Below are 27,917 nucleotides of genomic sequence, written 5' to 3' on the forward strand. Positions count from 1 at the left end.
CATGTTTCTACAGTAACCCATAACGGACAAACCAAACACTTACTCTAAAGAGAGCCTTTCACTTTTTTACGTAACCTGAAGCCCATGTGAGTTCTCTTGTGAAACTACGGTAACGTGAGCAAAACCGTGGTACTGTCAGCTGCCGACTGACTTCCATTGCTCCTACAAGTAGTGTTATTATAGTGAGGTTTGGTCTCTGAGTGAGGCGAGCGCACTGGCACAGTTTGCGTTGGTTCAGGGGGCTCACTAAACCCCCTAGAAATGCATCTATATTTCTTTAAAATAACGTAGAACTAATCATTTATTGTAATGATGAATAATATTGACCTTGTTGTGTCTTTATATTGACAGAATAAGAAACTAACAAGATAAGAAGATAGATTTGTGTTCTATTTATTTACTTATAGCCTAATAAAATCGTCCACTCTCTGTCCACACACATTAAATATGCACTTTCCATTACGGCATGATTAAACTTCAGCAATGTGTCTTATTTTCTGATCTGATCTTGTGTTTTTATGTAAAATCTTAATCTGCAAAAGTAACAACTTCAACATCGGACAAATGAGGTGGTGTAAAAGGTACAACAGTACTTAAATACAGTACTTCAGTATTGCTTTACACAAAGGTGACCACAGTTTGAGTCCTGTGATGAAACTCCTGAGAGACAGTAAGAGAGCTCCGAGGATGAAATGACCTGACCTCCTGGTTTCAACACTCTAGTCAACAATCTGGGTCGGACTAGAGTGTTGAAACTACAAGTGCTTAAATAACAAAAATCAGCATTTACCGGAATGATTCTGTATTCATTTTTTTTCTCTTTTGGTTCATTTGTGTCCTCTTGTTAAGAGGAAGTGGTTGCACGTCATATGACCTGCCTGAGGAGGGAGACCTACCTCAATGATTTCATATCCTGTGGCGACTGCACAGGATCCAAGTTACACACAGTTGCAGAAGGAAGTTTCCACAGATCCTCCTGTTTCTGCTGAATATCACAGACCATTTTCTCTGTACTGTAGGTGCGCTTTCACATCAGGGACACTAACATTAACACAAATTTCTTTCAAATGTCACACCAAGGTGATCAATACCCACACAACGAACACACACTGTACACACACAAAAATAAGGGTGTGGTGTCTTTATTCAGACAAGCTTGCATGCACAAAAAATGAACAATTCAAGCACTAAACACACCATTACAAAAGTCTAAATATTGTGGTGTTAAAATACTTCCTTTCTGGTTCCCATGGCAACGACATAGTTGAACAATGTGGTTCAGTGGCGTCAAGCGAGCTGCACACTTGCTACCCACTGAGGCACCCCAGCACCTAGAGAAACCACACTTGGCGGCTATAACAAAAGCCATGGGTAAGTGTACTGCACTTTGTACACGCTTATTTACCACAAACACGCTCAGGTTCACAGGTTAGCATTCACAGCTTTACATCACCTGAGAGTGAACACACCACTGTTGATAATAGATTGTGAGATTTTTGATTATGATTTAAAAAAATGACAAAATCAAAGGCGCTGAAGCTTGTGTTTATGGGATTGACCACCTTCACAGCACCAACACAGTCAAATGTGAAACTCTGCCACTCAAATCCTTCTTGAAAAATTGACTGATGAATCACTGCTGACTGACGGCCACACGCAGCAGCAGGGCCGCGATCAGCAGCACGGGGCTGGAGGCCAGAGCCCCTGCACGGTTGTGATTCCCATGGCTGTGGCTCCGGTGGGGCCCGTTACAGTCGTCGCCAAAACAGCATTCCATCTTGGCTCCGGAGCCGACGCCGTGAGCCTTCTCGCAGAAGGCCTTGTACGTGCATGATTTCATTACGGTGTCTGGAAGGAGGGCGAGACAAAGAGCAGGATGTGTGAGGCCGGCAGACGTTCACGTTTAACTGAAGTGATTGAAGACGGACCACTTGTGTTAATTTCATATGAAGCTGTGAACCCGGTGAACTCCCTCCCACACTCTTCTTACTTCACACACACACACACAAACACACACACACACACACACACAGGCCTACAGAGGTTTGTGGTTATTGTCAACTGCCGGGATGACATCCAGCAACCTCAAATGATGAGAGGCTGGCTTTATGATCACACACAGAGTATTGACAGAATAATGAATAGGCCATGTATATCTGCAATGCATTTAACAACAATTCAAAAATACTATTGGTTCCTTCATTATGGGTTTTCATACTGACCTTTTCTTTGTCAGTGGTAGTAGCATGTGCACTATTATAAGCTTTACTGACTTCCTTAAACCGCTACTTCACATAAGTTGGATATCAGTGTTGTGCCGACCTCTAGTGAGGCTTTTACAATTCTTTATTCAACCAAATCATACTTTGCATGTTTTCCTGGGTGTGTGTTTCTGTGTTTGTGTGTGTGTGTTTACTCACTGGGTCCTGTGATGGTGGAGCAGGCATCAGCGTACTGAGGGCAGGAGGTTGAGCCCTGTCTGTTGCAGTCTTCCTCATTGGACGCCACGCATGTGTGGCATTGGAGGGCGTTGCCTTTGCATACAGGACAGGAGAGAGCACCTGACTTGAGACTAAGCATGTATGTTCACTATTCAATAGTCCATTCATCACCCCCCCCACACACACACACACTTGCAGATACATTGAGTAGAGATCCACACATGGCAGTATGGATCTATGATATATGTCATTCTCCTCCTCAAATGTATGACTGGGACACATTTGAACACAAGCAAATCTTGTGTATGTCACAACAACCTGTTAGTGTATTGACTTTTACACCATGCCACAACATAATGTATCTACATCATTTGAACCTTGCATCTGTGACAGATTTATATGGAAAATGCCCCAAATTGTGCAGACATCAATCTAAAACTGCTTTGCTACTGCGTAAATTAACAACCAAGGTCTGCTTTTAGGATTTAGGATCCTCTGTATCACAGTGCTTTTGTGACCTCTCAGCAAATAGTCTGCCAGCTGTTAATCAACTAAATCCCCACTGCTGAAACCCCAAAATCCAGTGTTGGTATCAGTGTTGTAGAAACTTACTGTGGCAGGCCAGAGAGATGAGCAACAGCAGGCCCAGAGCAGACTTCATGGCAGCTGGCCGATGGTCACCGCGTCTTCCAGAGTCCAGAGAAAGAGTGGATGAGCAGAGAGGAGTCTCTGATGGAAGGGACGCTAGGGGTTGAGGAGGAGGAGGAGGCGGGGGTTTAGGTACGGGAAGGTGTCTGAGGGCATTAAGGTCTTATCTCTGTAATCTCCATCTATGCTGCACAGCCAGCAGCCTGTGGTAATGGACTTAGTGAGCAAGCTTTAACAGGGAGACACAGTTACAGTTCAGTGTTATAAAGGTAATTTGTTTGAGTATTGATTCCACAACACTGTTGTTGTATTTATTGACCATTTTCAAAGTGTGGATGCAGAATGAAGCTGCACAAAAAAAGCACAAGGTTCACTCACGTCACCGCCTCAGCTGGGATGTGTGAGTGTGTTTGTTTGTGTATGTTGGGAAGTCTGTAAGATGTAAACACAGTGATTCACTGAGGCTAATGCTGAGGCCATGACACACATACTGAGAACAACACACTGACACCACACACACTGTGAGAATTCACACTTCTCAGCTTTAAGTCTGTAGTGAAGGTAATCATGAACAACCGCAGAAACATGTAAAAAAAAAAACAAGAAAAACTTGTAGTAGAACAAATTATATTTATATTTATTCAGGCAAATGTACACACACTCACGCCGTTAGTCCTCAAGTGTGAGATCCTCATTTCTAATTTACAAATACAAACAATATTTAAAGAAAAGGAGCTAAAGTGACGAAACCATATTTTGCAAAGCAAAGACAAACGTAACGTGACATTAGAATGGCACAAATATAAACTGTGGCACATAAGTGGCTTTGTGTCATAAATGGATTTACATGGTGGTAAAGAGTCTGGGTATCAGACATTAAAACTTCTTTAATAGTGACTGACTCCATAGAACTGTGTGGTGAAAACTGCAAAGTACCGAAACTTTTGAACTAAATAGTCAAATTTTTCTTTGTCCAAATATTGCCTGATTTAAATCATAGATTTGCATAATTTACACTGTATTGAGGCAAATAGTAGTTTGTGTTAAGCCTTCAATAAACATCGATGTTGGGGAGATGCTTATTTTGTTAAATGGAAAGAACATTTCTTCTGCAGAAAAAGTCAAGTATTGAAATTTTGTTTTTGTCATCAGTACCAATATTCAGGTATCATATTGGCACCAGTTCTGAAGTATTTTCACTGACACTCAGTTACTAAGTCATTACTACACAACTAGTTTTACTGATGTGTTAAGAAAACAATCTGCATTCTGAGAAACACAAAGCTACAAAAATAAACATGCAAAGAAACATATTTATCTGCTGAATAACTGGTGCACTGCTGTAAATACAGGCTCACATCTTCATCACACATAAGCAACAGACAAAACCTCTCACAAAGCTGTCAAACACTTAGTTTCCTTCGTGGTAGGAGGTACATGTGATTAGTGGACACTCAATCTGTGACACAGTGATGTTAAAAAAAGAAAAAAAAACTGTTGACATATTGCAGCACTTGCTTATCTTGTAATAGTTTTAAATATCTTCAATCAAAATATAGAATCACTATGTTTTAATGTTTTCCAGTTCAGGATTCTTAACACAGTATAGTTGATTTAGCTTTTCACTCTTTACACTTCAGGATAAAGTTTTCTTTATACTGACTTTGTGGATCGGACAAGACATTGTCACAAAGTTTATATAACCACAGGAAAGTCTATGATTGTCAGGTTATTCTACTTGTCTGTGACTGACTCTGTAAAGCAAATTCTGTGAATTATTTGCAGCTTTAGTTTCGCTGACATGTGGTCCAGACTCGTTCTGGTTTCAGTGTCTCTCCTGAACAAACCAAGGCCTCCGAGGACGACTGTATTTCCTCAAATAATCCTAAAATCCTTTCCTCAAGTTCTTGTGCAGCTTGACTTTGACCCTGACCTCATTCTGCCCAACACAACACCCCTGAGCTTTTCTCTTTCAGAGTAAAATCCTTGTTTACTTTGTAGAAAAAAAATACATTTCATGGATTGTTGCTTTAGTATATAACAATCCTCGTCAAAGCCCATCGAAATATACTGTATGCCTAAATGTAACTCTAAAACAACCCCGCCCGCCTGCATGATGTCATCCCAGGAGTTGCTGGGAATTTAGCAGTTAAGCTGCTGGGAATTTAAGTTGAGTCACAAGCTGGTTGTTCCTCGCTGGCATGATGGGCGAAAGCACTAGAGGTCCAGATGGCCTCGTAATGGGCAAAAACGCAAACAAAACAACGTGACCACATACACATAACAGAGTCCCAGCTAGAACAATTATTAGCATGTACAGAACCTTCTTGATTCAGGTCACAAGTAGTGCAAATATAGTATACAGGAAGGTACTATTGACATCTGTACATGCTGATGTAGGGCTGGCAGAGGAGTATGAGAGCTGCTTCTTGGCTGGGGGCATGCACAGGGCGTCGCTGTTAGCAGGACCGGAGGGACGGTGGTGGCTGATTCACAGGGAGTGGCTCTCAGTCGATTTTTCCCATTTTGGCGATCAGCTCATCACAGATCTTGGTGAGTTCTTCTATCTCTTGATTCTATGACAACACAACAAAGGATGAATACGTACATTTAATACATCTGCTGCAGTGTACAAATACGGTAAATATGTTGTATTGTGTAATATTAAGAGCTAAGATGTTTCATGTCGAATTAGCATGTAGAAAGATATGAAGATGCCTTTCACCTTCTGCTGCAGAGCTTGTTCTAGAGACTCGTTCTTCATCTGCTCTTTCCTCAAACCGGCGGTCATCGCCATGTTCTCTGAGCTCGCCTTGGCACGCACCTGAGCAATCTCCTCATTGGCCCTGAGAGATAAATGGAATGAGGGAAATTAACAGCATCTCAAACCTGTTAAAGTTTTTAGTGGGTTATAACCGACTTGACAGGAAAGATAGACATCCTTTAAATCTCTACATACTTGTCTAGTTTCTCCTCAGCATGGAGTTTAAGTGTCTGGTATCTCTGCTCCTCCTGCTTGACTCTGGCCAGATACTCCTGAGCACACTTCTTCAGCACCTCCTCATTCTGTACGAGGAAACAAAAAACAAGCACTGTGTTATTGCTGCTCTAAACCAACAGCGGGTCTAGATTTGGGGGTAAACTGCTTGAATCAAGGGGTTTAATTCTGCAGCAATTGTTGAGTGAAAGGGCCAGGTTTATCTTCAATGTAAACCCCTGCTGCTCTCACCTCTAGGCGACCACTGCTCCCTAATCACAGGATACCTTTCTCTGACCTTAATCCTTTTACAGCCCTCCAATTTGTGCTACTATCATCTTATCGCCTCAGCACTTGAAACCGACACTTTCCTCGAGCAGTTATCTGGACATGAACTTGTCCTGTGACCGCTTACTTTCTTGAAACCTTCCACGGTGCCCTTCATATTTTCATAACGCCGAAACACATCAGAGAGAGAGCGCTCCACGGAGTTCAGGTCTGACAGGGCGGATTCCTTCTCTGTCGTCACTGTTTGCAAAGCCTTGTGGGAACTCTGGTTGTTGCGCTGCTCGTCCTCTAAGAAGAGTGAAGAAGACGTTATTGTGGAGTGCTAACTTACTTCTTGTATTCAGTCTGGTAACAGCATGAAGCATTGCATTTAATCAAGGATGCATTAAAAAGAGAAAAAACTTGACTGAAACATGTGTTTTCTTTTTTAGTACAGCCGAGGATAGATGGGAAAGGAGGGGAGAGAGAGAGAGAGAGAGAGAGAGAGAGAGAGAGAGAGAGAGAGGAGACGACATTTAGCAAATGGCCACGGGTTGGATTCGAACCCGAGCCGCTGCGGTAAGGACTCCACTCTAAAAGGTCAGCTACCAGGGCGCCCAAAACTTATGTTTTCTAATTGCTGCGTCTCTCCTAATACAAGACAATGTTACTGCATCCAAGTGAAACAGGACACTCACAGTACAAGATGACACAAATCACACTGTGGCACTAAAATCATTACAGCAACCAGTGAAATAAATGGATACATGAAACAGAAGTCTGCTCTGCACCCCTGACCACACAGTTCAAATGTTTCTACTCACCGATCATCTGAGCAATTGTCTTCTCATATTCTGCAACAATCTTCCTGCAATAAGACAAAACACATGATAAGCCTTACTTAACCTTATTACAGACTGTAGACAGAATGTTTCAGTCTATAAAAACCTCACATGACCACCCTAGAAGTGAGTAAAAAGCAGGCAACAACAGGTTTTCTCACCTCATCTCACTGACTTCTTGTCTGCTGTCCTCGAATTTTTTCATCCAGTCGTTGGCTACGGTCTCTTTAGTGATGATCTGAAAAGAGACTTCTACTGTGAGCAGAACTGTGCATTCAAAGAAAACACTCATACGATCCAATTAGGTGAAAACAAACACACGGATGACATATTTCTTGTGATAAAAGTGTGTACCTCCTCTCTAATGAGGGTGAGAACGGCCTGTTTTTCTGCCTCACTGATGCAGATGGAATCCAGGACCTGACTTCCTGTTTTCTGCATTTCACTTCCCTCCGACTTGTTCTTCAGCTTACATGGGTCCTCGAACTGCTGAAGATAGAAGGAAATTAGTTTTATTGGACATCCATTAGTTTAATTGGGGGTAAACCCACCTAAACTTTTCATGAATTTACAACATATTCATAACAAAAACACAAGTAAAATGAACCAATACTGCCATAAAACTATACCTTTTGCACTATAATAAATCCCCCTTTCACATTTTTCACATCATTGATTTGTAGTTTAATATTTTGTCTTCTAATATTTTTCTTTCATAAGTATAAAAGGCACAATTTTCTGTGCAGCAAATTATTTTTTTCTGGGGAACTCATTACACTGTAGATGCTTAAACAAGCCAATGCAAATGTCATGGTTATTAGTTACAATATACCAATTTGTGAGAGAAATAAACAAAAAGGAATACTTATGTTTGTAACAAACTACAAATTATGACTCAAAATTTTTAAAAATTCTCTCATTCTAATGTTTTTACCCTGTACGCCTCTTGCCTTTCTATCAGCGTTCTTACACATCTCCATCCTTTCTTCTTCTCACCGTCTCTCTCCTCTCTCATTTTGTCCTTCCCTGGATTATGACAGTCATATTCTAATCTCATGAATGATAATCTAAATCCATCTGTCACTTGAGTACATGAACATGGTCACAGACACAAAGTACCTCCTGCTGTCCTACAGCACAGTGCGGTCATCATATCAAACAGGCGACAATACTGCAGCTCTAGATAATAACGCAGGTGGCTCTAAACACAAAACTGGGCAGTCTATTAAATCTTAAGGTCAAACTTGACTTGCACAACTGTCCATTTACTGACTAAATGTCACCAATTCAAATCAGAAAACAAGTTCAAAGAGCTGAACACAAGGTGCCCATTACAGTGATGAGTGAAATGTAATGCTAGGATTAGGACAAGTCTGGACTTGTCAAAGCTGTTTTTGTCCCAACTGATGGTGGCAGTTTAGTTTAACTAATAGAAGAGTGCTTCACCCCACCTAGTGGTCACTGGTCACATGCATGAGAGTGAACCACTATGATGATAGACTGTATACAGGCCTGACACAGCACATGTAGGGGAAATGATTCATTGTGGGTTTTACTTACCACTGAGCAGCAGTCTGAGTCCTCAGGTTTTGATGTCACATGGCAGTCTTGACCTGGAAGAAAGTGATACACACGTTAATAAGAATGTAGGGTCAGAGATGCTGTAGCCTCTTAATGTGATATAGCTCATCATCATGGCCAGCAGGTGGCAGTACATGAGAAGTATTACAACACATCTGCCATTGTATTTCTTATAAGAAATATCACTCTGTTACCATCATATGTGCTCATGACATGAAAATGTAGTTTAAAGATGTGAAAATGAGTTTCTGACAGGATGAGACTTACTCATTTATGTCCAGTATGATCTGTTAGAAGTATTCTCATGACTAATATGCAATATCTTTTAATGTGTAGTTATAAGTTGCTTTAAAATAAACTTACACCACTGGCAGTTTGTCTTCACTTTAGTTATGACTCACAATGAGCCTAAATGACTGGTTAAGACATGAACAGGAGTATCAAAGCACTAATGTTCATATTTAAAACTCATACTAATATCAGCCCAGTACATCTTCGAGAATTGCCTGTCTTTGGGCAAAGCCAGAAAAAATCCTTATGTTCACAGTAAATCATGCATTTAGAAACAATAAAACCTCAAGCTACTGCATGTGATGTGGTTATGCAACATGTGTAACAGTGCAGCCTGCTGAGATCAGACCAGTCAGTAACTAAAGCTATGTCACATGCAGCCTGGAGGCACCTGTGTGATCATACAATGTGTTTTACCACACCAAAAACAACGGAGCACACAAACCGTACTGTTGCTCTGCACAACTGGTGCTCGTGACCCACAAAGTCACAAGTTTCAGTGCAAACAGTTAATGATTAATGTCCTGTGTGTCTGTAACAGTGAAGCAAAGATGGCCTTCTCACTGTTTGGTATTGATTGAGCGAAGCTAAAGAATGCTGTCTAAACTTTAACAACTAGTTATCTGATCTCTGATTCCCTCACTGGTAACTGAGCTATTCACTACTGTGTCAGTGTGCACTGTAACTAGGTGGCACAACATTAAAATCAATCTTCATCCATCCTGTTACTCACTGCTTTGGTCTTTGTCTGGTTTGACACCGGCGCTGCTCGCCAACTTCTCCTCGTCTGTGGCGTGGCCTCCGTGATGGTCATCCTTTAACAGCCGCAAATATAATCAACGACACTGACTGTATGATGCTTTCCTTGAGCTAATAGGAGCTAATACTACCACATGAGTCAGACAAGCAGCAGACACATTATCAGTTCTCACCTGTCCGCTGAAGTCTTTTTGCATCGGCTGGTTCTGCTTTACTTTACAGGAGTTCCTGAGAATGAAGGTCAAAAACAAAACCAGTGTCAACACTAGCCATGAATCTGCACTGTGTGTACATGTGGGCAGGTGTGATGATGAGAAGAGGAAGCAGGAGAGACAGAAAGCCTTACAGCCAGACCTCATTGCTCTGCTCTGTGTGTGCGCTGAGTTTGCATGCTCTACTGAAAGTGTTGAATTACGCAGAAGAAAAAGCAGATTAATGAAAGAGATTGTTGCCAAATTGAAATAAGAGCATAAGAGTGTTAGAGGGAATTACAGGGTTTCCATTAACACTCTCTGTCTGCTACTCTCTAAATCTACTCCTTCTTTGTTTCACCTTCCCTTTGTGATTGAAGGAAAATTTAGGTCAGGTGCAGCCTGGACCTGGACTTGTATTAAGAACAACAAGTACTGAGGTTACAAACACACACAGTTATACAGTACTTACAACAGAACACAGAGGAAATGGACTTGCTCAGCAGTCCTGATGCCACACAGAGAGAAGGGAAACAGAATGACAGGTTTGGAAGGAAAAGGAAGGAAAGACACAGGAGACGACGGGACAGGGGTTAGGTTAAACACAAGGTGAGTGCAGGGTTATTATAGTTTAGTAAATTAAAAAGATTAAAAGTAGACGGGTGATTAAATTAAATTAAAGTGAAATTAAAATCTTCAAAAACTAATATGATAACACTTTTAAATTGGCAATAGAAAAAAAAAAAAAGTATTTCCTGAGCGTGTCCTTTGATATTCTTTATACTGGCAAAAGATTCATAAAAAAATAAAGAAGATATTTGGACAAAAAGTTGGTTGCTCTTTTGTTGCTTCATTATCTGGGCAAAATCCCAGACCAACTTATCACTCAGGATAAATATCTAAAATACTTTTGGCTGCTAAGCAAGAAAGCCATGACATGGAAATGACTGCAGGCAAACCCTCCAACAAAGAACAACTGGGCTGCAATTTCCAATAAATTAAACTGTATAGAGAAATTGACCTTTATGACAATATGTAAAATAATGGAAAAATGGACTATACTGTATATACACGGTATATTGGTCTATAAGATGTAACCCATATGTAATTCAAAGACCCTGTTTCTGTGCAAATAATGTGCCCATGTCAAACCACTCATTTACTTTGAAAATATTTATAAATAAATATTAATATAATTTATGTATTTATCATAAAAAGCCAATAACAATAACGCTGATGTTTATTTGTTTAATTTTTGGGTCAATGGAGATAATAGAGATGTGAGTCATGATTCTTCTTTAGCAGGAAACTAACACAAAACGCCACAAGAGGGCGTTGTTGACTCTTTGACTTCTCTTTACCATTCAAAGAACATTTTCTGTCAGCAAACACAAAATAGTTAAAAATACTTCATCCAGCTATGAAGCCTGAAAAACTGCCCCAAATCTGCCTCTGTGGAATAATGCAAGCAAATTTTAAAACAAATCATCCTGAAAATTGAACTAAAAAGTTGAAAGTGAACTGAAATTCTAAAATAAAATGATAACTAAAAGCAATAAAAATATTAAAACTATAATAACGCTGGGGAGGCATGAATGGATGAGCAGGAGACAAACAACAGCTGACATAACCTTTGAAGACACACAACAGGCCTCCACTTCGATCACATCAGGTTCATCGTGCACAATAGCTTGTATTCACTAATGTTCTCTACGGCCATGAAAGAGAAAGGACTGTTTGTTCAGTGGTAGTTCAGCTTCAGCCACTGACTGATGGCTGAAGAGGCCTTTGTGTACGTTTGTGTTTTACTCACGTGATAATTGTGCCGTTGGTCTCACAGGTCAGTTTTGTGTTTTGTGCGTTGGAGCACATGTTGCCATTAAGCAAGTCAGATTCCACACAAATGTCATGACTGGAGATCGAGTCTGAATCCGGGCTGGAGTCAGACGTCACCGGAGCCTGGTCGTCCACCTCCGAAGGATCTGGTTTGTTTAGCGGGGAGAGGACGGACAGCGATGGGGGCCGGAGAGCTGGAGGCTGGGGCAGAAAGCAGGATGGAGAAAGGCCCTCCCCGGGACTGGGTTTGTTGCTGAGAGTCAGGTTGAGGTTCTGGTCCAAACCAAAGCTGCGGTCGTTAGGTGAGGAGCTGGTGAGGTTGTTCAGGGAATCAACCTCTTGGGATGAAACTGGGCCAACATCCTGGTTGGAGTAGTTGTCCAGAAAGTGGTTTGTAACATCAGGATGAACTGTGAAAAGAGAAGAAAAGTAAGTAAGTATTTAACTAAGTTTATATACGACTTTTCAAGAGCAGAACGTCACAAAGTGCTTCCCAATAAAAAAATATTAGGCAACAGATATATAATACAGACTTAAGAGGAATGAAAAGGTGAAAACAACATAAATAGAAATAACTAAAAACGACCCAAAGACAAGTTTAAACACGGGGTCTTTTAAGTTTTTTTGTTTTTTTAAGGTGTCTGTCCACAGCCCAAAAGGGAGCATTCAAAAGTTTAGGAGCACAACCTCAAAAACACAGTCCCTCCCCTAGTTTTGGGTCTGCAGTAAATATCTGATGTAGGCTGGTGCCTCTGAAGAGCTATACAAGTCATCACATGAATCTTGAATTGAATTCTGAATATGAGAGTAAAGAAATCAACATTAGTGTCAAATAAGGGAGTTACAAGTTGAGACGGGAGGAAAACAATCTAGTCTCACCTTGAGACACAGTTGGCCTGTGTTATTAAGGAGTCACTGCCTGGTCCATAGTGACACCTCGGTTTCAGATGGAAAATTTGACAGAGAAGAGCTGCCTACTGCGGCTAAAAACGACGCATATGAGTGACCTCTTTCACATCGTCACAGTCACTTCCTAAAGGAACAGTGTGTAACATTTCGGGGGATCTATGCGCAGAAATGGAATATAATATTCTTAACTATGTTTTCATTAGTGTATAATCACCTGAAACTAAGAATCAGGTTGTCGTTAGCTTAGAATGAGCCGTTCATATCTACATAGGGAGCGAGTCCTCTTCACGGAGTCCACCATTTTGTGCCGCTATGTTTCTACAGCAGTACAGAATGGAAAACCAAACACTGGCTCTAGAGAGAACCTTTCGTGTTTTTGCGTTACCTGTGGGCCACTATAACTTTCCAACACGGTTTGAAAAGGAGGGGTGAGCGGAAGGGTGCTGAGACGGTTGCAGTCTGCAACCTCAACGCTAGATGCCACTAAATCTTACACAATGGTCATTTAACATATACAGTAAATATCAATTATAGACGCTTTAAGACGACAGGAGGGTTTAACAAGATGCATAATTGAATATCATCTGCATAGCAGTGACAAGAGATACCAGTTTGAAATGACTTATTATCTGGCCAAAGGGAAGTTTATACCACGCAAACAGAATAGGACCCAGGACACAACCTTGGGGCACACCATAACACAGAGTTTCAGATGAGGATGCATATTTACCAACAGCAACTGAGAAACACTTATCAGTAAGGTAGAAGGAGAACCACTAAAGGGCTGATTCAGAGACAAGCAGACCTCAATCCTTCCTCCAACATCTCTGTCCCAAAAGAGTAAAACATCCCCCATCCTGTGGCTACATAATGATTTTATCTGTCATTCAGGGATTTAAACTTGAAATGACGGCCTCTCCTTCTCCTGTTAGAACACTTAAAATGGCTGCTGGCTTCCTCTCAGAGCACTTCACATCCTGTGTCGTCCTCACACATCCCGTTAACTGCTAGCTAACGACCACAGCAGCAGGCTGGTCTCTATTGAGTCACACTGCTGCTGAAACACAGGACTCTCTGTTACTGAAAAAATACACCCACTCACACTGTAAAACTCACACAGATTAATAAAACTGAAACAACTCTCCTGTATTCTCCTGTATTTCTATCAATGAAGTCATTGCGGTTTCACCTTCGGCGGGTAACAGCTTCTCACATCGTTTGTCATGACTGAGGGCTAATGTGTAACTTATTACATCATGCATTCAATTAATGCAAGTTTATGTAAGCTTCTGCTCAAAATCTGGGTACTTTCAGGCACACACACACACCCTTCGGAGAAAGGGAACAGATGTAGAGGAACCACACCCTGTCATGCAGAGTACAAACTACCATGTGGCCTAGCAACAAAGACAACATCAGGCTTTATTGCAGTTCCACATCTATACGAAAAAGAGGAAAAGGAGACAGAGAAGGAAGTGAGAGAGGAACAGATGATATACAGGTAGACAAATAGCTGTTGAAGGGTTCAGCTACGTCCTGGTTCAGCAGTACAGACAGTTTGATTGTGGCCTGTGGTTGCTCCCATGAACAGACAATTATTCCCCCCTGAGCCCTTATCGTCTAATTATAGTGAACCAGAATATTGGTTTCTCCACACAGTCGATCTTTTATTTATGAAACTAACCCAGATTTTGTACGGAGCATGTGACTGTTTTAGCATGAAAAGGAGACTGTTATTGTCTGCACACTAGACTCAATAACAAACACATTTAATCTCTCTGTTATTATCTGGCACAGCGTCCCATATGCTACGGTCAAAAACGTTTCTAATTTCAACCCGCCTGACCCATCCAAAACATGCAGACCAATTCTATCCTGGTACATGTGGAGCAAATGTCAAAATCACTTTAATGAAAACTGATGGAGATGGAGAAACATAGTTTGCAAACATCATCTATAACAGCATGTGTTTCAGTACAGAAGATGCACCCCAGATGATCATCTATTACCATGGTGATGTGTGGTTCTCCTGTTTGTGTGGGTGAAAGCAGGGCAGTGGGAGGGGTGAGGAGGGGGGGCTGGGGATTGGACAGCAGTGGGCTCTCTGGCAGCTTCAAACGGGCCCGATTCAAGCCCATTTAGCAGTCTGTGCCTAACAGGAGAGGGCTCATTTACATTTCCCTTTTCATACACACTGTCTGCTTATCCAAGATCTGTGTGATCAGCAAAAGCAGGCAAGTTGACACTGTTGCCGACACAGTGAACAACATAAACAAAGAGCAACATAGTGACATATGGGAACAATGCACATAATGTTTTAAGTCTCAAGACATTATGTAATTACTATGCTAAAATTAAAGTGACAATTCACACAAAATACCTAACCCTAACCCTAATCTTAAAGCCAAACATCACACAAAAACTGGACAACTTTCTGCATGATCAGAAAGGACCGGAGGTAAGTGAGAAAATATTTTTGTCTGTAATTTGCGAGAACCCTTTAACATACCGAGCCCTGCCTTAGAGTATATATCCAATGTCGTTCAGGTGTGACAGAGTTCGACCAGTGTAAGAGCCCTGGGTCAGCCGAACAGCTGAACCATCTCACCTGTGTGGTTGGAGTTGTCCAGTTGGCTCAGTAGTTTCACAACACCTGGAGACTCTGCCTCTGGAGTCCCAAAGGTCCCCTCCGAGTCTGAACTGTGGAGACAAAGAGAGAGGAAGACCTTAACAAAACATCAGTCACAAAAAAAGAAAAGAGAGCGAGACGGAGACATACAAAGAGACGGCAGCAGAGGGGTCAGAGCTACAATGAGTGTTTGGCAAGTTATCTGGAACTAAAGATGAAATCTCCAGTTTGAAATTGAAACTGTGCTGAAACTGACAAATATGACCCATAAAACAAAATGAACTATTCTCATGAAGTGACTTTGAGCATGTGATAAAAACAAATCCCATTAACGCTATAAGAACAGCGTCTACTGTCTTTGAGAACAATGAGGCACTGAAAATGTTGATCAGTCTAAATAACTACATACAATACAGCTGTTAAATGATGTAATTATAACAACGAAAGTCTGGATTGTGTGTTGAAGTGTAAAATTCTTTCTAACAAATAAGCAATGGCTTTCTAATATCTATCTTCTGTTTTCTTAAAGTGACATAAAAACAATAGAGTTCAAAGCAGCTCAAAATAAACAAGCTGCTTTTATTTTAAAGGAAGTCAGAGGAAGGGAGAGGAGAGGAAGCGAAGTCCTACAAGGCCACCTGCATCCTTTGCCCCTCAATAAGGACACACTGTGTCCCACCAGACTCATTCACAGTCACACACACACACACACACACACACACACACACACACACACGCAACACAGAGTCTTTTGGTCTGCTGTGTCAGCTGCCTAGACACCCAGCCTAAATTTATTTCCAAACTGTGGAGAGACAAAAAGGAAGGGAGAGACAGGGAGAGTGAGAGTTTATGTGGTTGTGTGTGTGTGTGTGTGTGCGTGTGTGTACCCGTTCCCAGCCACTTGAACACACATCAAAACGTCCGCACTCTAATGAAAAACAGCACGAGAAGGAACAAGGCTCTCAGCGCCAATACCCAACCACACTCCATCTGTGATACCAGTTCACACAAACATATTCACACACTCTGGAGGCAGAGCTAATCCTAATATACATACCCACCCCCCCACCTTGCACACACACACACACACACACACTGAATCACGTCCCAGTGATGGCCCCAGCGGCTGCAATCTTGGATGGTTACTTAGAAACTAGAAAGGGACAGAAAAGGAATCAAAAGCTTTGGAAACTGTGGCTTTTTTCCCTTCCCCCAACTTTCAGCAACTGTTCCCCAACTGCTAAACAGCCTTTACATGCACACACATAAAACAAGCCTACACAGTCATATCCTCAGCGTTTGGTGCCTCATAAAGAAACAGGATGATGCACACAAAGCAGGGACTCACAAAACAGTAGTTTGAGTGTCTGTATTTGACTAAGAATCTGTTTTTAGCCAATGACAGCATGACCCCGCCACAGCATAGGAAAGAATCTGAGATTATACCACCACCATCAGTCTGTTAGTCTGTGTGTGTTGCTCTCTTTGTGTGTATATATCCACCACCTGTCAGTATGACTCAGGGGAATCTGCAGTCATCACACAAACACACAATCAATCTAGTGCTGTTTAAATGAAATCAAATGCAGAGAATCACTCTTTCCTTTCCAGATAGTCTCTCTTTTTATCTCTTATACAGACTCAATTATAAACCAGCTGTCTCTTTCTCTTTCTCCCTCTCTCTTTATCTTCACTCTCTCTCTCTCACACACACACACACAAACAATGTGGCCTAGCCCTCTTACATGTCCTCTCCGCCATCCTTGGATCTAGGCTGCCCCTCGTCCTCCGCACCCCCAGTCACTGCTGACCATGTCCATTTGGCCCACTGGACCGGAGACAACCAGGACATCCCTGCACCACGTCGAGTCTTAAACCTGCTGCCACCTCAGAGATTTAATAATAAACTTCCTCTTCCTCTGGATTCGTTTAGATTGGCACTGCTGTCAGTCAGGTTCAGTGATCTTCCACAGTCCTTTCTACTTCAAAAAGGAGACTCAAAAAGAAGCTGTCTTCCTGTCTTCTTGCCGTCTCTCCCTCCTAACGTCAGCTTCTGCCCTTCTTGCTATGGCTTGCTCACTTCCTCCTCTTGCTTAGTCGCTCAGCTTTCTCATCCTGCTCTTCTGCGTTGTTGACGCTCGTGAGGGGGAAACGTGTCTCACGCTGCTGCTGTCTCTGTTGCTGCTTTGCTCTCCACAGCCCTGACTCACACAGTGCAGATTACTGGAGCATCAGTAGTCACTCCTCTCTCTCTCTGCTCCTCTCTCTCTGCTCCCCTCCCTTCCCCTCCCCTCCCCTCTCCTCTCCTCTCCGTCTGGGTGGACGATCAGCTGGTTAACAGACATCGGATCGCCCTGCTCCTGCATGTTTGCTAACTCGCTCCCAGGAGTTTGCCTCCCCCTCTCCCCGATTCTTTCAGGGTTTGTCGATTGTGAGGGAGGAGAGGGGGGGAGAGGAGAGGCAACGCTTCCTGTTTTAAGAGGCAAAGAAGCGGTTACTCTGGGAGAGACAGACTACCAGACGTTTGTGTCTTTAAGAAAGAGGAGGTGAAAAGAGAACAGGGGAGGAAAGGGAGGAAACGATGAGGCTAACAGTACATTTTAAAAGATGTAAGGAGATGAGTTTGGATTGGATATAAAGCTCATAGCGTATCCTGAACTCATAACATTGTAATATCCCTCTCAAATAGAGCCCTTCTTACTGAAATTACACCTTCCCTAATTCCCTAAAACTATAAAGTAAGATGCATTAAAGCCCTAACTATCTACATGTGACTCGCTGACGTGTTTGGGCGGCCCACAATGAGTTTGAAAGGTAATTTGATTTGGTAATGGTTTGTTTACATGGCAACTCCCAGCAGAAACCATGGATAACTAGTACTTATGCCTATTTCCCTTGGATGAATAAAGGGAGACAGCAGCTATAGAGTTGCAAAGATATTTTTACAAGGACTAAGAATGTAACTTGTATAAATACTAATCTACACAAACAGATAGAGCTGGAAATGTAGCTGTTAATTCCATGATGTGTGACCAAACCTACAGAGGATCTATTGTTCACTGAAAACATCCAGGTCAGACAGCAAACAAATCAATACAGTGAACCTAGATTTTTAGTAATGGTGCAACTACCCATCAGACTGACAGAAAAGTCATTTGGATTAAAGCTCTCATCGCTGCTCACACACATTTTCACCCACACACGTGCCTCTGAGGCTGTTTCATTGGTGGCTTACATAACTCTAAGTCCAGGCTTTCACATTTATACCTCTCTCTCTCTCTCTCTCTCTCTCTCTCTCTCTCTCGCTCTCTGTCTCTCTCTCTCTCTCTGTCACACAAACATCTAGGCCAGTTGAGATGAGTTCTTTGAAAAAAAACGGACCATGACTAATCTAATAAAGGGAGGATGGTTCAGCCACTGTGAAAAGGTGAGCAGGGAAAGAAAATGGAAGCAGCAGAGATGCTTTTCTAGTTAGTTGCACTTTTAGGTTCCTTTCCTGCTGTTCACATGTGGAAAATATGGAGAAAAAAAAGGCAGTGGTGCTGGTCCAGAGAGACGGGCGAGGCAGAGAGATGAATGCATGCACGAACACACTCCAAAATAACGTCACACACTGGTGAACACAGAGAAAGACGCTCTGTCAAATCTGTGATGGCTGGACTGAAAAATGGAGCAAATTAGAGGCATGATGGATGGAAAACAGCATTAATTAAAAATGAGGAGTGAGAGTCGGAGAGATAACAAGGATGAGAATATAGTGAGTTTTTTTTAGAAGGACTGGAATTTGAAATGCTTTATTGTTTATAGTAAACATTCCTGACATTGTCTGCTTTCCCTCTTGTGTTTCCTTATCTATCCATCAGCACAGCTGAGAGGACAAACCTGTCTATCTAGCAGTGGACATGATCTGTCAAAAGCTAACAACCCCCCTCAAGTAGTAAGAGACATCCTGCATTACACAAACTGTTCTATACCTTGAAGTTGTTGCCCCTGGACGTACAATAACACATAGAAAACACACGTCTTTATACGGACAGAGACAACATGTAGAAGTGGACAGAGTGGGACTATCCCTGACTCTCTCCCTGGCAGAGACACGAACCACAGACAGAGAAGAAGAAAAACAGAGAATCAGCTCTTATGTAATGCCTCGAAACCACAAATAGCACACAGTGAAACAGTGGCAAACCCACACATACAGTACACCCATATGCGATCTAGAGCTGCCATTTTAGCACACAGGATTGGACATATTACACCACGCACACTAGGAATGAACACCCCTTATTATGTGTGTTTGCCATCAGTTAATCCAGCAAGAATGCTCATCCTTAATCATCAATTACATTTTGACTGATGGCAGCATGTGTGGTTATGAGCTAAGAATAAATCAGCAATGATAAACATGCGTGTGTGAGCCACAACAGAGGTGATGTGATACTAGATGAGCTAACTATGTGTGTGTGTGCACACTGAGAGGGAATTAGAGAAGCTTCTCAACTATCACAGAGAGTTTATCTCTGCGCTCAATCCCCTGCATGCTGATAGAAGGTCAAGAATGGCATTTCATATAGCACCACCATCAGGACCGACAATTTGCTTCATAACAAGGTATCTTAAAATAAATGGGTGGATTTATATAATAATTTTTTCTGTGATTATTTTTAGACATGCTAACAGATCCCCGGTCTTTCTTTTAGCGCCACCATTGGATTTGTATACTCAGCACTTCAGAGTCGTCAGTGTGTTGTCTGTCCAACATTATCATATTGCGGTGTGTAATTGCAGCTTTCAGTCTTTTCATTTTAGACTTGGACACTAAACCCTGTTTCAATTATAAGTTACATTGAAAAAGAGATGTAGAAAGCGCTGTCTTTAAATGTTTCTACTTTGATCGACATTTACACAGCACACAGGCCAAACAGCAACCAGCAATGTCATAAACATGTCAGTCAGTATAAGTATTTACAATATAAGTGCTCTTGGTCATGTGTCTAAACTCAAACGGCTGTAAAGTTGTTCCAAAAGTCTCTTCCAAAACTGAGTACAAACACATCAGAGCCTTGATCCTCTCTGACTGACATTCTTCAGGGATTGTTGGTGGTATGTATAATTAAATATATTTTTGAGCTACAGCTTTGAAAGCTTCAATATATGAATTAGCTAGACCTTCATCATTCACTTTCATTCATTTTAAAGTGAACGCATCAATTTTGCCATGCAATAACTAAGTGACAACCTGCTAGATGAGTGTTTTCCTTAATGTGGTAACATATTTGGGTCTTTATTTTATCACTCAGACATCAGCACTGAAGGAAGAAACAGTCTAACAATAAAATACTTGATGGTGGCTTCTTCCATATTTCACTAGGGTATTCTATTTATCTCAAACAAACTTCTTCAAACTAAGTTCTTCTTGTGCAGCAGATAATACGGCTGAGAAACAGACACTATATGCTTAGAGGTTGAGTCATTATTGTCTGGTTTCAACAGAAAGCGGCACAAAAGATAATTATAATAAAAGGAAGTTGTGGATAATGTCCTGGCGCATGCTCTGCTGCGACTACCGTCTGCCGTAAATATGTAGCCATGGGTACGGATGGACTTACTGACTATGTAATGACTCACAGCATCTAATCTAAACAGAATAATATTGCTGCATGGGTGAAATATGTTGGCTTGTTCTGTGATATGGCTCCATCTAGTGGTCATTATTAGACTCTCATCAAGATACCTCACATAAATAAAACAAAATAACATTAAGCATTAAATTCAGCTACCCCATTTGAGATACAATGCCAGGATGAAAGTACTAAGAGGACAAAAGGAGCTGAGGGAAGAATAGATGTGTGAGAGAGAAAGCGAGGGAGATACATAATAGGTCTGACGTGACCTTTGGGAGTTTAAACAGAGTTGACAGGATCTCTGGCTTGTGAAAGGGTCCCAAGTGTATGAAAACACGCATATAGACACCACACATACACACAAACACACACACAGAAAGATGGGTAGCTCACTGCTGATGATATTTACTTTATGCCTTTTGTTGAATTTTATACTTTAATGCAGTATTATCCAGGACACTGCAGTCTCACAGAGATAAAATATAAAGAGAGAGACAGATGCTCCAAAGTCTTTGACATGCTTCTTGGAAGCACAGCTGTTTTCACAGCCCTGATATCTCTGCATCTTTAATAGAGAACACCCAATTAGCTGCAATCAGAGCAGGAAACTAGCATGGGGTGAACAGAGTTAGACTGAATGGAGCCGAAGCACGCCCCACCGTGCTACTGTACACTAGAATATCTTAACTGAGACAGGGCATGATTAAACAAAAGAGGAGAAAGAATGAGGGAGAAAGGTTGAAAGAGAGGAGGGGTTTACCCAAAAGAAGTCATGGACAGACACCAACTGAGCTATTGTTCCTGACTACAACAGGGACACAAGAGACACAATTCCCAGCAGTGCATGTACATTGTACACACATGCACGCACAAAGCAGGGAGATAACACACCCCCTACTGTTCTACTTTATGATGTTTCCATTCATTTTCTTTGTCTGTTATATATATACTGGAAAAACAAAGTTCGGAAACTTGTGTTTGGTGGATTATTTCTCTGTTGTTACAATGCTAATTGGCATTGTATTTTACATGGTTGGAAAGCCTGTTTATTTACCTTCACAATGATGTCCAACTTGTAAGGATCATGCATTTGTGGGATGAGCAGCACAGCTGATTATGTGGGTAGCGCCCAAGAAAAATTTGCCAAAATGCTCTGCCATTGGTAAACAGTGTATTCTCATGAGGCTACCAGGAAGCCTGCAATGCCTGCCCTTCACCGTCAGGCCCGTTTGCGCTGGTGTCGACAACACAGACAATGGAACCTGAACATGTGGGGGAATGTCATGTTCAGTGATGAGTCCAGGTTCTGTCTGCGAAAGTTGGATGGCAGGGTCAAAGTATGGAGACGACGTGGAGAACGCTATGCTGATTGTTGAACCGATTGAGTAACAGCTTTTGGTGGGGGCAGTGTCATGGTGTGGGGCGGCATCTCCCTCACTGGCAAAACAAGGCTTGTCATCATTGAAGGCCATCTCAATGCAGGGAGATATCGGGAGGAGATTCTGCAGCCAGTGGCGATCCCATCTCTCCACAATCTGGGACCTTACTTCATCCTCCAAGATGACAACGCTCGCCCCCACAGAGCCAGGGTTATCACAGACTACCTCCACAATGTGGGAGTAGAGAGAATGGAACGGCCTGCCAAGAGTCCAGGCCTCAACCCAATTCAACACTTGTGGGATCAGCTTGGGCGTGCTGTACGTGTTAGAGTGACCGACACAACCTCGTTGGCTGACCTGCAACGAATCCTGGTTGAGGAATGGAACGCCATCCAACAGCAACGTGTGACCAGGTTGGTGACCAGCATGAGGAGGAGGTGCCAGGCTGTTGTGGCTGTGTATGGATCTTCCACCGCTACTGAGGCTCCTGACATATTGTATTAAATGAATAAAGTGTAAAATTGCTAATATGTCTTGTTTGTTCCTTGTTACTGATAGAGAGTTCAATCATCCAATCCACCAAACAACTCAAAACAAGAGTCAATACTAACTGGAGAATACACTGTTTACCATTGGCAGAGCATTTTGGCAAATTTTTCTTGGGCGCTACCCACATAATCAGCTGTGCTGCTCATCCCACAAATGCAAGATCCTTACAAGTTGGACATCATTGCGATGGTAAATAAACAGGCTTTCCAACGATGTAAAATACAATGCCAATTAGCATTGTAACAACAGAGAAATAATTGACCGAACACAAGTTTCCGAACTTTGTTTTTCCAGTTTATATATATATATTTCAACTACATTTATTTTCCCATTAAAATGCCATATAGCATTATCGTATTTAATATGCATTTCAAATAGATTTCATTGTACTGTAATATATCTACATCATCTATAACAATATTGTGCAAGTCAGGGTTTTCTGGCATTAACTTCAACATTATTTAGCAGTGAGTTTCACTTTCATTCTGGCAAGCCTAGTCAGTGTAGGCTTATGCATAATTGAAATGTACATCTTCGCATTTTGTGCCTGTCTCTTCATTTATTCACAATGTGTGTGTCTCTCTAAAGATTAGCAAAGTTTTCCCAGCCTACACCGGCCTGAATTCATACAACTGCAGCAAGAAATGAGCTCCAAATGCAGGTCAACCTAATGAGGGAGTGTCTGGATGTTCAGGGAGAACAGGAAGTCCACTGTACATCTCAGACTGCTGGAGTTAGGACATAAAACAGAGGATTGAGCCAACTAAAATTAAACCAGAAGCTGAAAAAACTGAGATCCCACGGCACTGGGTGGCTTCCCAGTTTTCCCACAGGGAGCACCCCAACCCCCACCTCCCCTATAACACAAACACAGATGCACAAGACTACAGTATGCTTATGTGAGCATTGCTTTAACATAGCTTTGTCTCCATGTCAGCCCCTCTGAGCTCTCACGTCCTTGCCTTTCTGTCTCCAAAACAACATACATGGCGGCTCTGCTTCATATATTAAAAAACGCTGTTCCCCGTGACTTGAATCACTGAGTGAACACAGTGACATTTAAGAAAAGACTGAATATGCCTGTGGATTTGGTTGAGAAAAAAGTGTTCCACTACAAGGGGCATACAGAAGCTTTTAAGATATAAAGCATCACTGGGATCAGCTGGAAGGACAACATGAAAGGACTCACTCTCTCTGTTACAAAGGATTAGAGCAAAAAAGAAGAGGGAGCATGGCGGTTAAGTGCTTTTAAGCTCTGACGAATGCCTCAGCAACAACATCTCCATTCCCTTTCTTCATGCTGTCAAGACAGCTGCAGTTCATACATCACACGGTACTTTAAGGATGTCACACACACTGCACGAACAGAACAGAAAGCTGTGCTACCTGCTTAGACAAAAATAAACTGTACCGCTCGTATGATAAAAATAACACTTCAGAATTAGGGTCACAGCTGCATAATTAATAGCCGGCAGCAGTATTATCTCTTCTACAGTTAACAGTAACTACAAAAGCTGCTGCTAAAATGTCAAAACCAATGACACTTGGCCTTAATTTCAGGAGCATGATCAGCTCATGTTCATTAAATTAGCCTCTCTGTTACTGGCATCAGCTGTACCACTCTCTTTTCCCTCTTTCCTTAGATTTGAATACCAAAATAGCATTCAAAACAGCACGTCAGGAGAGGCTGTGTGCAGTGGGGAGTCTGATGGGCTGATTTGCTTTCAGTCCAGCAGGGAAAGCCCTGGCTCTACAGGAAGCATCAAGGTCCAAGCACTGACCTTCAACCCCTTATCTCCCACTCCTTTTCCTCTCCCCGATACATAAGCACTGAGTATAAACACACAAGACAGACAACACAATCTCAAGTACCGAAGGGAGAAATTCATCTGCTTGATCAAGTGCAACCACTCTGCCTACAGTGCAAGTTTCCCTTTCTCATCAAGAACGTACACACACAAATGATACAAACAATGAAGCATCTCATCTTACATGCTGCTCTTCTTCCGAGGAGAGCTGACGGAGCCCTTCCTGTGCTGGCTGAGGGAGCCCCCCATGGCAACAGCCGAGTGTGTGTTTCTTTCAGGTTTATCACAGATGCTCCGTACGTCCCTTTTCACCTCTGCCTCTCCTCCAGACAGCCTGGCTCAGCACTGCTTCTCATGACTGACTTGTTATTATTTAACCAACCAGCCGCGCCTCTCCTCGTCCTTTCCCTTTCACTGCCTCTGTTGATGCTGTACAGTCTATATACACAGGAGTACTACTGATCACACATGAAGAGCTGACGGTCCCGCCTCCTCGCTCTGCTTCTCCTGACCCTCAAAATCTCTCTCTCTCTCTCATACACACACACACAGCAGAGGCACATTACATTCACTTGTCAGAAAGGCAGTGCATAGCTTTTAGGAGGAGAAAGACAGAGAGGTGGTGTGTGTGTGTGTGTGTGTGTGACGGGGGTTGCTAAAAGTGCACTAAGCCCAAGGAGTTGGAGGGGGTAGATGAAGAGTGTGTGTATGTGTGTGTATGTGTGTGTGTGTGTGTGTGTGTGTGTGTGTCAGTGTGTCATGGGGGTATCTGGCAGGGGTGAGAGAGTATTGTTCATGCCTGAAAGAGTCTCTTCTATTGTTAGTCAGCTGAATACCAGATCCAGGGGGCGGTTTGGAAGATGATGGAGGGAGAGTTGGCGGCATTAAAACACAGCCCCACTTGTTGTGCCACATTCCCACTACCTGCTGTGACCTCATACCCATCCCTTCAGCCTCTTTGAGTTTTAGCATGACAATACACACACACACACACACATATATATATATATATATATATATATATAAATATATATACTGGAAAAACAAAGTTCGGAAACTTGTGGTTTTGTGGGATGAGCAGCACAGCTGATTATGTGGGCAACGCCCAAGAAAAATTCGCCAAAATGCTCCGCCAATGGTAAACAGTGTATTCTCATAAGGCTACCAGGAAGCCTGCAATGACCGCCCTTCACCGTCAGGCCCGTTTGCGCTGGTGTCGACAACACAGACAATGGAACCTGAACATGTGGGGGAATGTCATGTTCAGTGATGAGTCCAGGTTCTGTCTGCCAAAGTTGGATGGCAGGGTCAAAGTATGGAGACGACGCGGAGAACGCTATGCTGATTGTTGCACTGATCGAGTAACAGCTTTGGTGGTCGGCATCTCCCTCACTGGCAAAACAAGGCTTGTCATCATTGAAGACCATCTCAATGCAGTGAGATATCGGGATGAGATTCTGCAGCCAGTGGCGATCCCATATCTCCACAATCTGGGACCTAACTTCATCCTCCAAGATGACAACGCTCGCCCCCACAGAGCCAGGGTTATCACAGACTACCTCCACAATGTGGGAGTAGAGAGAATGGAACGGCGTGCCAAGAGTCCAGACCTCAACCCAATTCAACACTTGTGGGATCAGCTTGGGCGTGCTGTACGTGTTAGAGTGACCAACAGAACCACGCTGGCTGACCTGCAACGAATCCTGGTTGAGGAATGGAACGCCATCCCACAGCAACGTGTGACCAGGTTGGTGTCCAGCGTGAGGAGGAGGTGCCAGGCTGTTGTGGTTGCGTATGGATCTTCCACCGCTACTGAGACTCCTGACATATTGTATTAAATGAATAAAGTGTAAAATTGCCAATATGTCTTGTTTGTTCCTTGTTACTGATAGAGAGTTCAATCATCCAATCCACCAAACAACCCGAAACAAGAGTCAATACCAACAGGAGAATACACTGTTTACCATTGACGGACCATTTTGGCAAATTTTTCTTGGGCGCTACCCACATAATCAGCTGTGCTGCTCATCCCACAAATGCAAGATCCTTACAAGTTGGACATCATTGCGAAGGTAAATAAACAGGCTTTCCAACCATGTGAAATACAATGCCAATTAGCATTGTAACAACAGAGAAATAATCCACCAAACACAAGTTTCCAAACTTTGTTTTTCCAGTTTATATATACTGTCAGAGCTCAGCTTGTTTGCATAAATTCATTTCCTAAGATAATATCTGCATTTTGACCTCTGAACTTGATACAAAACCTGTACATACTTCCAAATCAGGTCGAACAATGCAATCAGTGTGACCATCGTCTAATGAGAAAGTAGGCTACTATAAACATGTTAAAAAGATAGTTAGACATTGTTTAACTAACAATGTAAAGAGAAAGCCATTGAATCCTATTGAGTGTGAATACAGAAGAGTTAATGATTTAAAGAAGGAAATCATACCTCCTGACTCAAGCTTGTCCCATCCTGTTAGTGTCTTATAGGAATAAAATGACAAATTGACCTCAGACCACTGTGGTGTGTCAGGCAGTGGTGTGTCAGGCAGTGGTGCTACAGAGAGACCAGCCTTTGAGAAGAACTGAGGCTTTAGTGCATAACTTCCTCCCACTGAGATGAATCACATGAGGCTCACTAGTATGGAGGTCCCTAATTTCTGAATGACCTTTATCACATTTTACTCACAAACAGCGCACAAAAGAGCATTTAGCATAGATAAGTAGCCTGCTATTTACCATGACTCATGATATGAATATGTGTTTTTGTTTGTTAGCACCATAAATTACGAATAAAAACATGAACAATTACACAAAGTAGTTAATAGCCCTGACCAACAGCTTAAAAACAGACGCCAAAAACCAACTATAAGAGTTCAACTTGCCTCATGGTTGTTTTCCAAGCAGGTTGATAAAGTCAACTCAGCTGCTGCAAGTGATGCTGTGTTTTCCACACGACTGCGCATGCTCCAGTGACTTGCCATAGTAACGCTGTTGAGGTAAACCCCCTCCCTGTTTGCTTAAGATTTATTTTTTATTTTTATACATTTAACACCTTGTACATACAACACAGAACACTCCCCCAAATTGAACATATGGCAGTGTATAAAATAATAAAAATAAATAATTTAATTAATTAATTAATTAATTAAAAAAATAAAAGTTAGAAGGATATGTAT

The 27,917-nt window shown here is 42.1% G+C and overlaps 3 protein-coding genes across 6 annotated transcripts in view; all 3 read right to left on the bottom strand.

Annotated features, from left to right (window-relative positions):
- tbx5b (T-box transcription factor 5b) overlaps positions 1-3,047 on the bottom strand; it is a 40,353-nt gene extending 37,306 nt beyond the window's left edge. Inside the window, exon 1 of the mRNA XM_037777029.1 lies at positions 2,622-3,047. The gene's annotated coding sequence lies outside the window, so the exon portion shown is untranslated. The remainder of the gene's footprint in view (positions 1-2,621) is intronic.
- On the bottom strand, positions 1,127-3,206 carry si:ch211-113d22.2. The gene is made up of 3 exons (XM_037777038.1): positions 3,054-3,206; positions 2,421-2,534; positions 1,127-1,848 (listed from the first exon to the last, which is right to left on the bottom strand). Exons 1-3 carry the CDS (start codon positions 3,100-3,102, stop codon positions 1,634-1,636), a joined length of 378 nt encoding a protein of 125 aa, XP_037632966.1. The 5' UTR covers positions 3,103-3,206; the 3' UTR covers positions 1,127-1,633.
- A 493-nt stretch (positions 3,207-3,699) lies between these two features.
- Positions 3,700-27,732, bottom strand: LOC119492534 (transforming acidic coiled-coil-containing protein 1-like). Of its 4 annotated transcripts, none has more exons than XM_037777035.1 (13): positions 27,624-27,732; positions 15,351-15,442; positions 11,811-12,243; positions 9,980-10,034; positions 9,781-9,862; positions 8,736-8,788; positions 7,530-7,664; positions 7,337-7,413; positions 7,158-7,201; positions 6,482-6,642; positions 6,049-6,155; positions 5,815-5,935; positions 3,700-5,665 (listed from the first exon to the last, which is right to left on the bottom strand). In XM_037777035.1, the coding sequence occupies exons 1-13, from the start codon at positions 27,626-27,628 to the stop codon at positions 5,597-5,599; spliced, it is 1,434 nt and encodes a 477-aa protein (XP_037632963.1). In that variant the 5' UTR covers positions 27,629-27,732; the 3' UTR covers positions 3,700-5,596. The 4 variants fall into 4 exon arrangements, with proteins under 4 accessions (XP_037632963.1, XP_037632962.1, XP_037632961.1 ...); XM_037777034.1 differs by lacking the exon at positions 27,624-27,732 and adding an exon at positions 24,916-25,175; XM_037777033.1 differs by lacking the exon at positions 27,624-27,732 and adding an exon at positions 17,117-17,783 and having other exon boundaries at positions 7,530-7,661.
- Positions 27,733-27,917: the final 185 nt, after the last annotated feature.

This window comes from Sebastes umbrosus, chromosome 8, assembly GCF_015220745.1.
Source record: "Sebastes umbrosus isolate fSebUmb1 chromosome 8, fSebUmb1.pri, whole genome shotgun sequence".
Taxonomy (NCBI): domain Eukaryota; kingdom Metazoa; phylum Chordata; class Actinopteri; order Perciformes; family Sebastidae; genus Sebastes; species Sebastes umbrosus.

What these genes read in the sequence shown, in the direction of transcription:
- LOC119492534 (XM_037777032.1), bottom strand. Translation starts at nt 17,223, where the DNA reads ATGTCCTGGTTGTCTCCGGTCCAGTGGGCCAAATGGACATGGTCAGCA. An exon ending in CAAGAAGTCAGTGAGATGAG is followed by an intron (nt 7,202 to 7,336) that starts GTGAGAAAACCT and finishes GTCTTATTGCAG; the next exon opens with GAAGATTGTTGCAGAATATG. An exon ending in GCTGAGGAGAAACTAGACAA is followed by an intron (nt 5,936 to 6,048) that starts GTATGTAGAGAT and finishes TTTATCTCTCAG; the next exon opens with GGCCAATGAGGAGATTGCTC.
- si:ch211-113d22.2 (XM_037777038.1), bottom strand. Translation starts at nt 3,102, where the DNA reads ATGAAGTCTGCTCTGGGCCTGCTGTTGCTCATCTCTCTGGCCTGCCAC. An exon ending in CATCTCTCTGGCCTGCCACA is followed by an intron (nt 2,535 to 3,053) that starts GTAAGTTTCTAC and finishes CTGTATGCAAAG; the next exon opens with GCAACGCCCTCCAATGCCAC. An exon ending in CTCCACCATCACAGGACCCA is followed by an intron (nt 1,849 to 2,420) that starts GTGAGTAAACAC and finishes CCCTCCTTCCAG; the next exon opens with ACACCGTAATGAAATCATGC.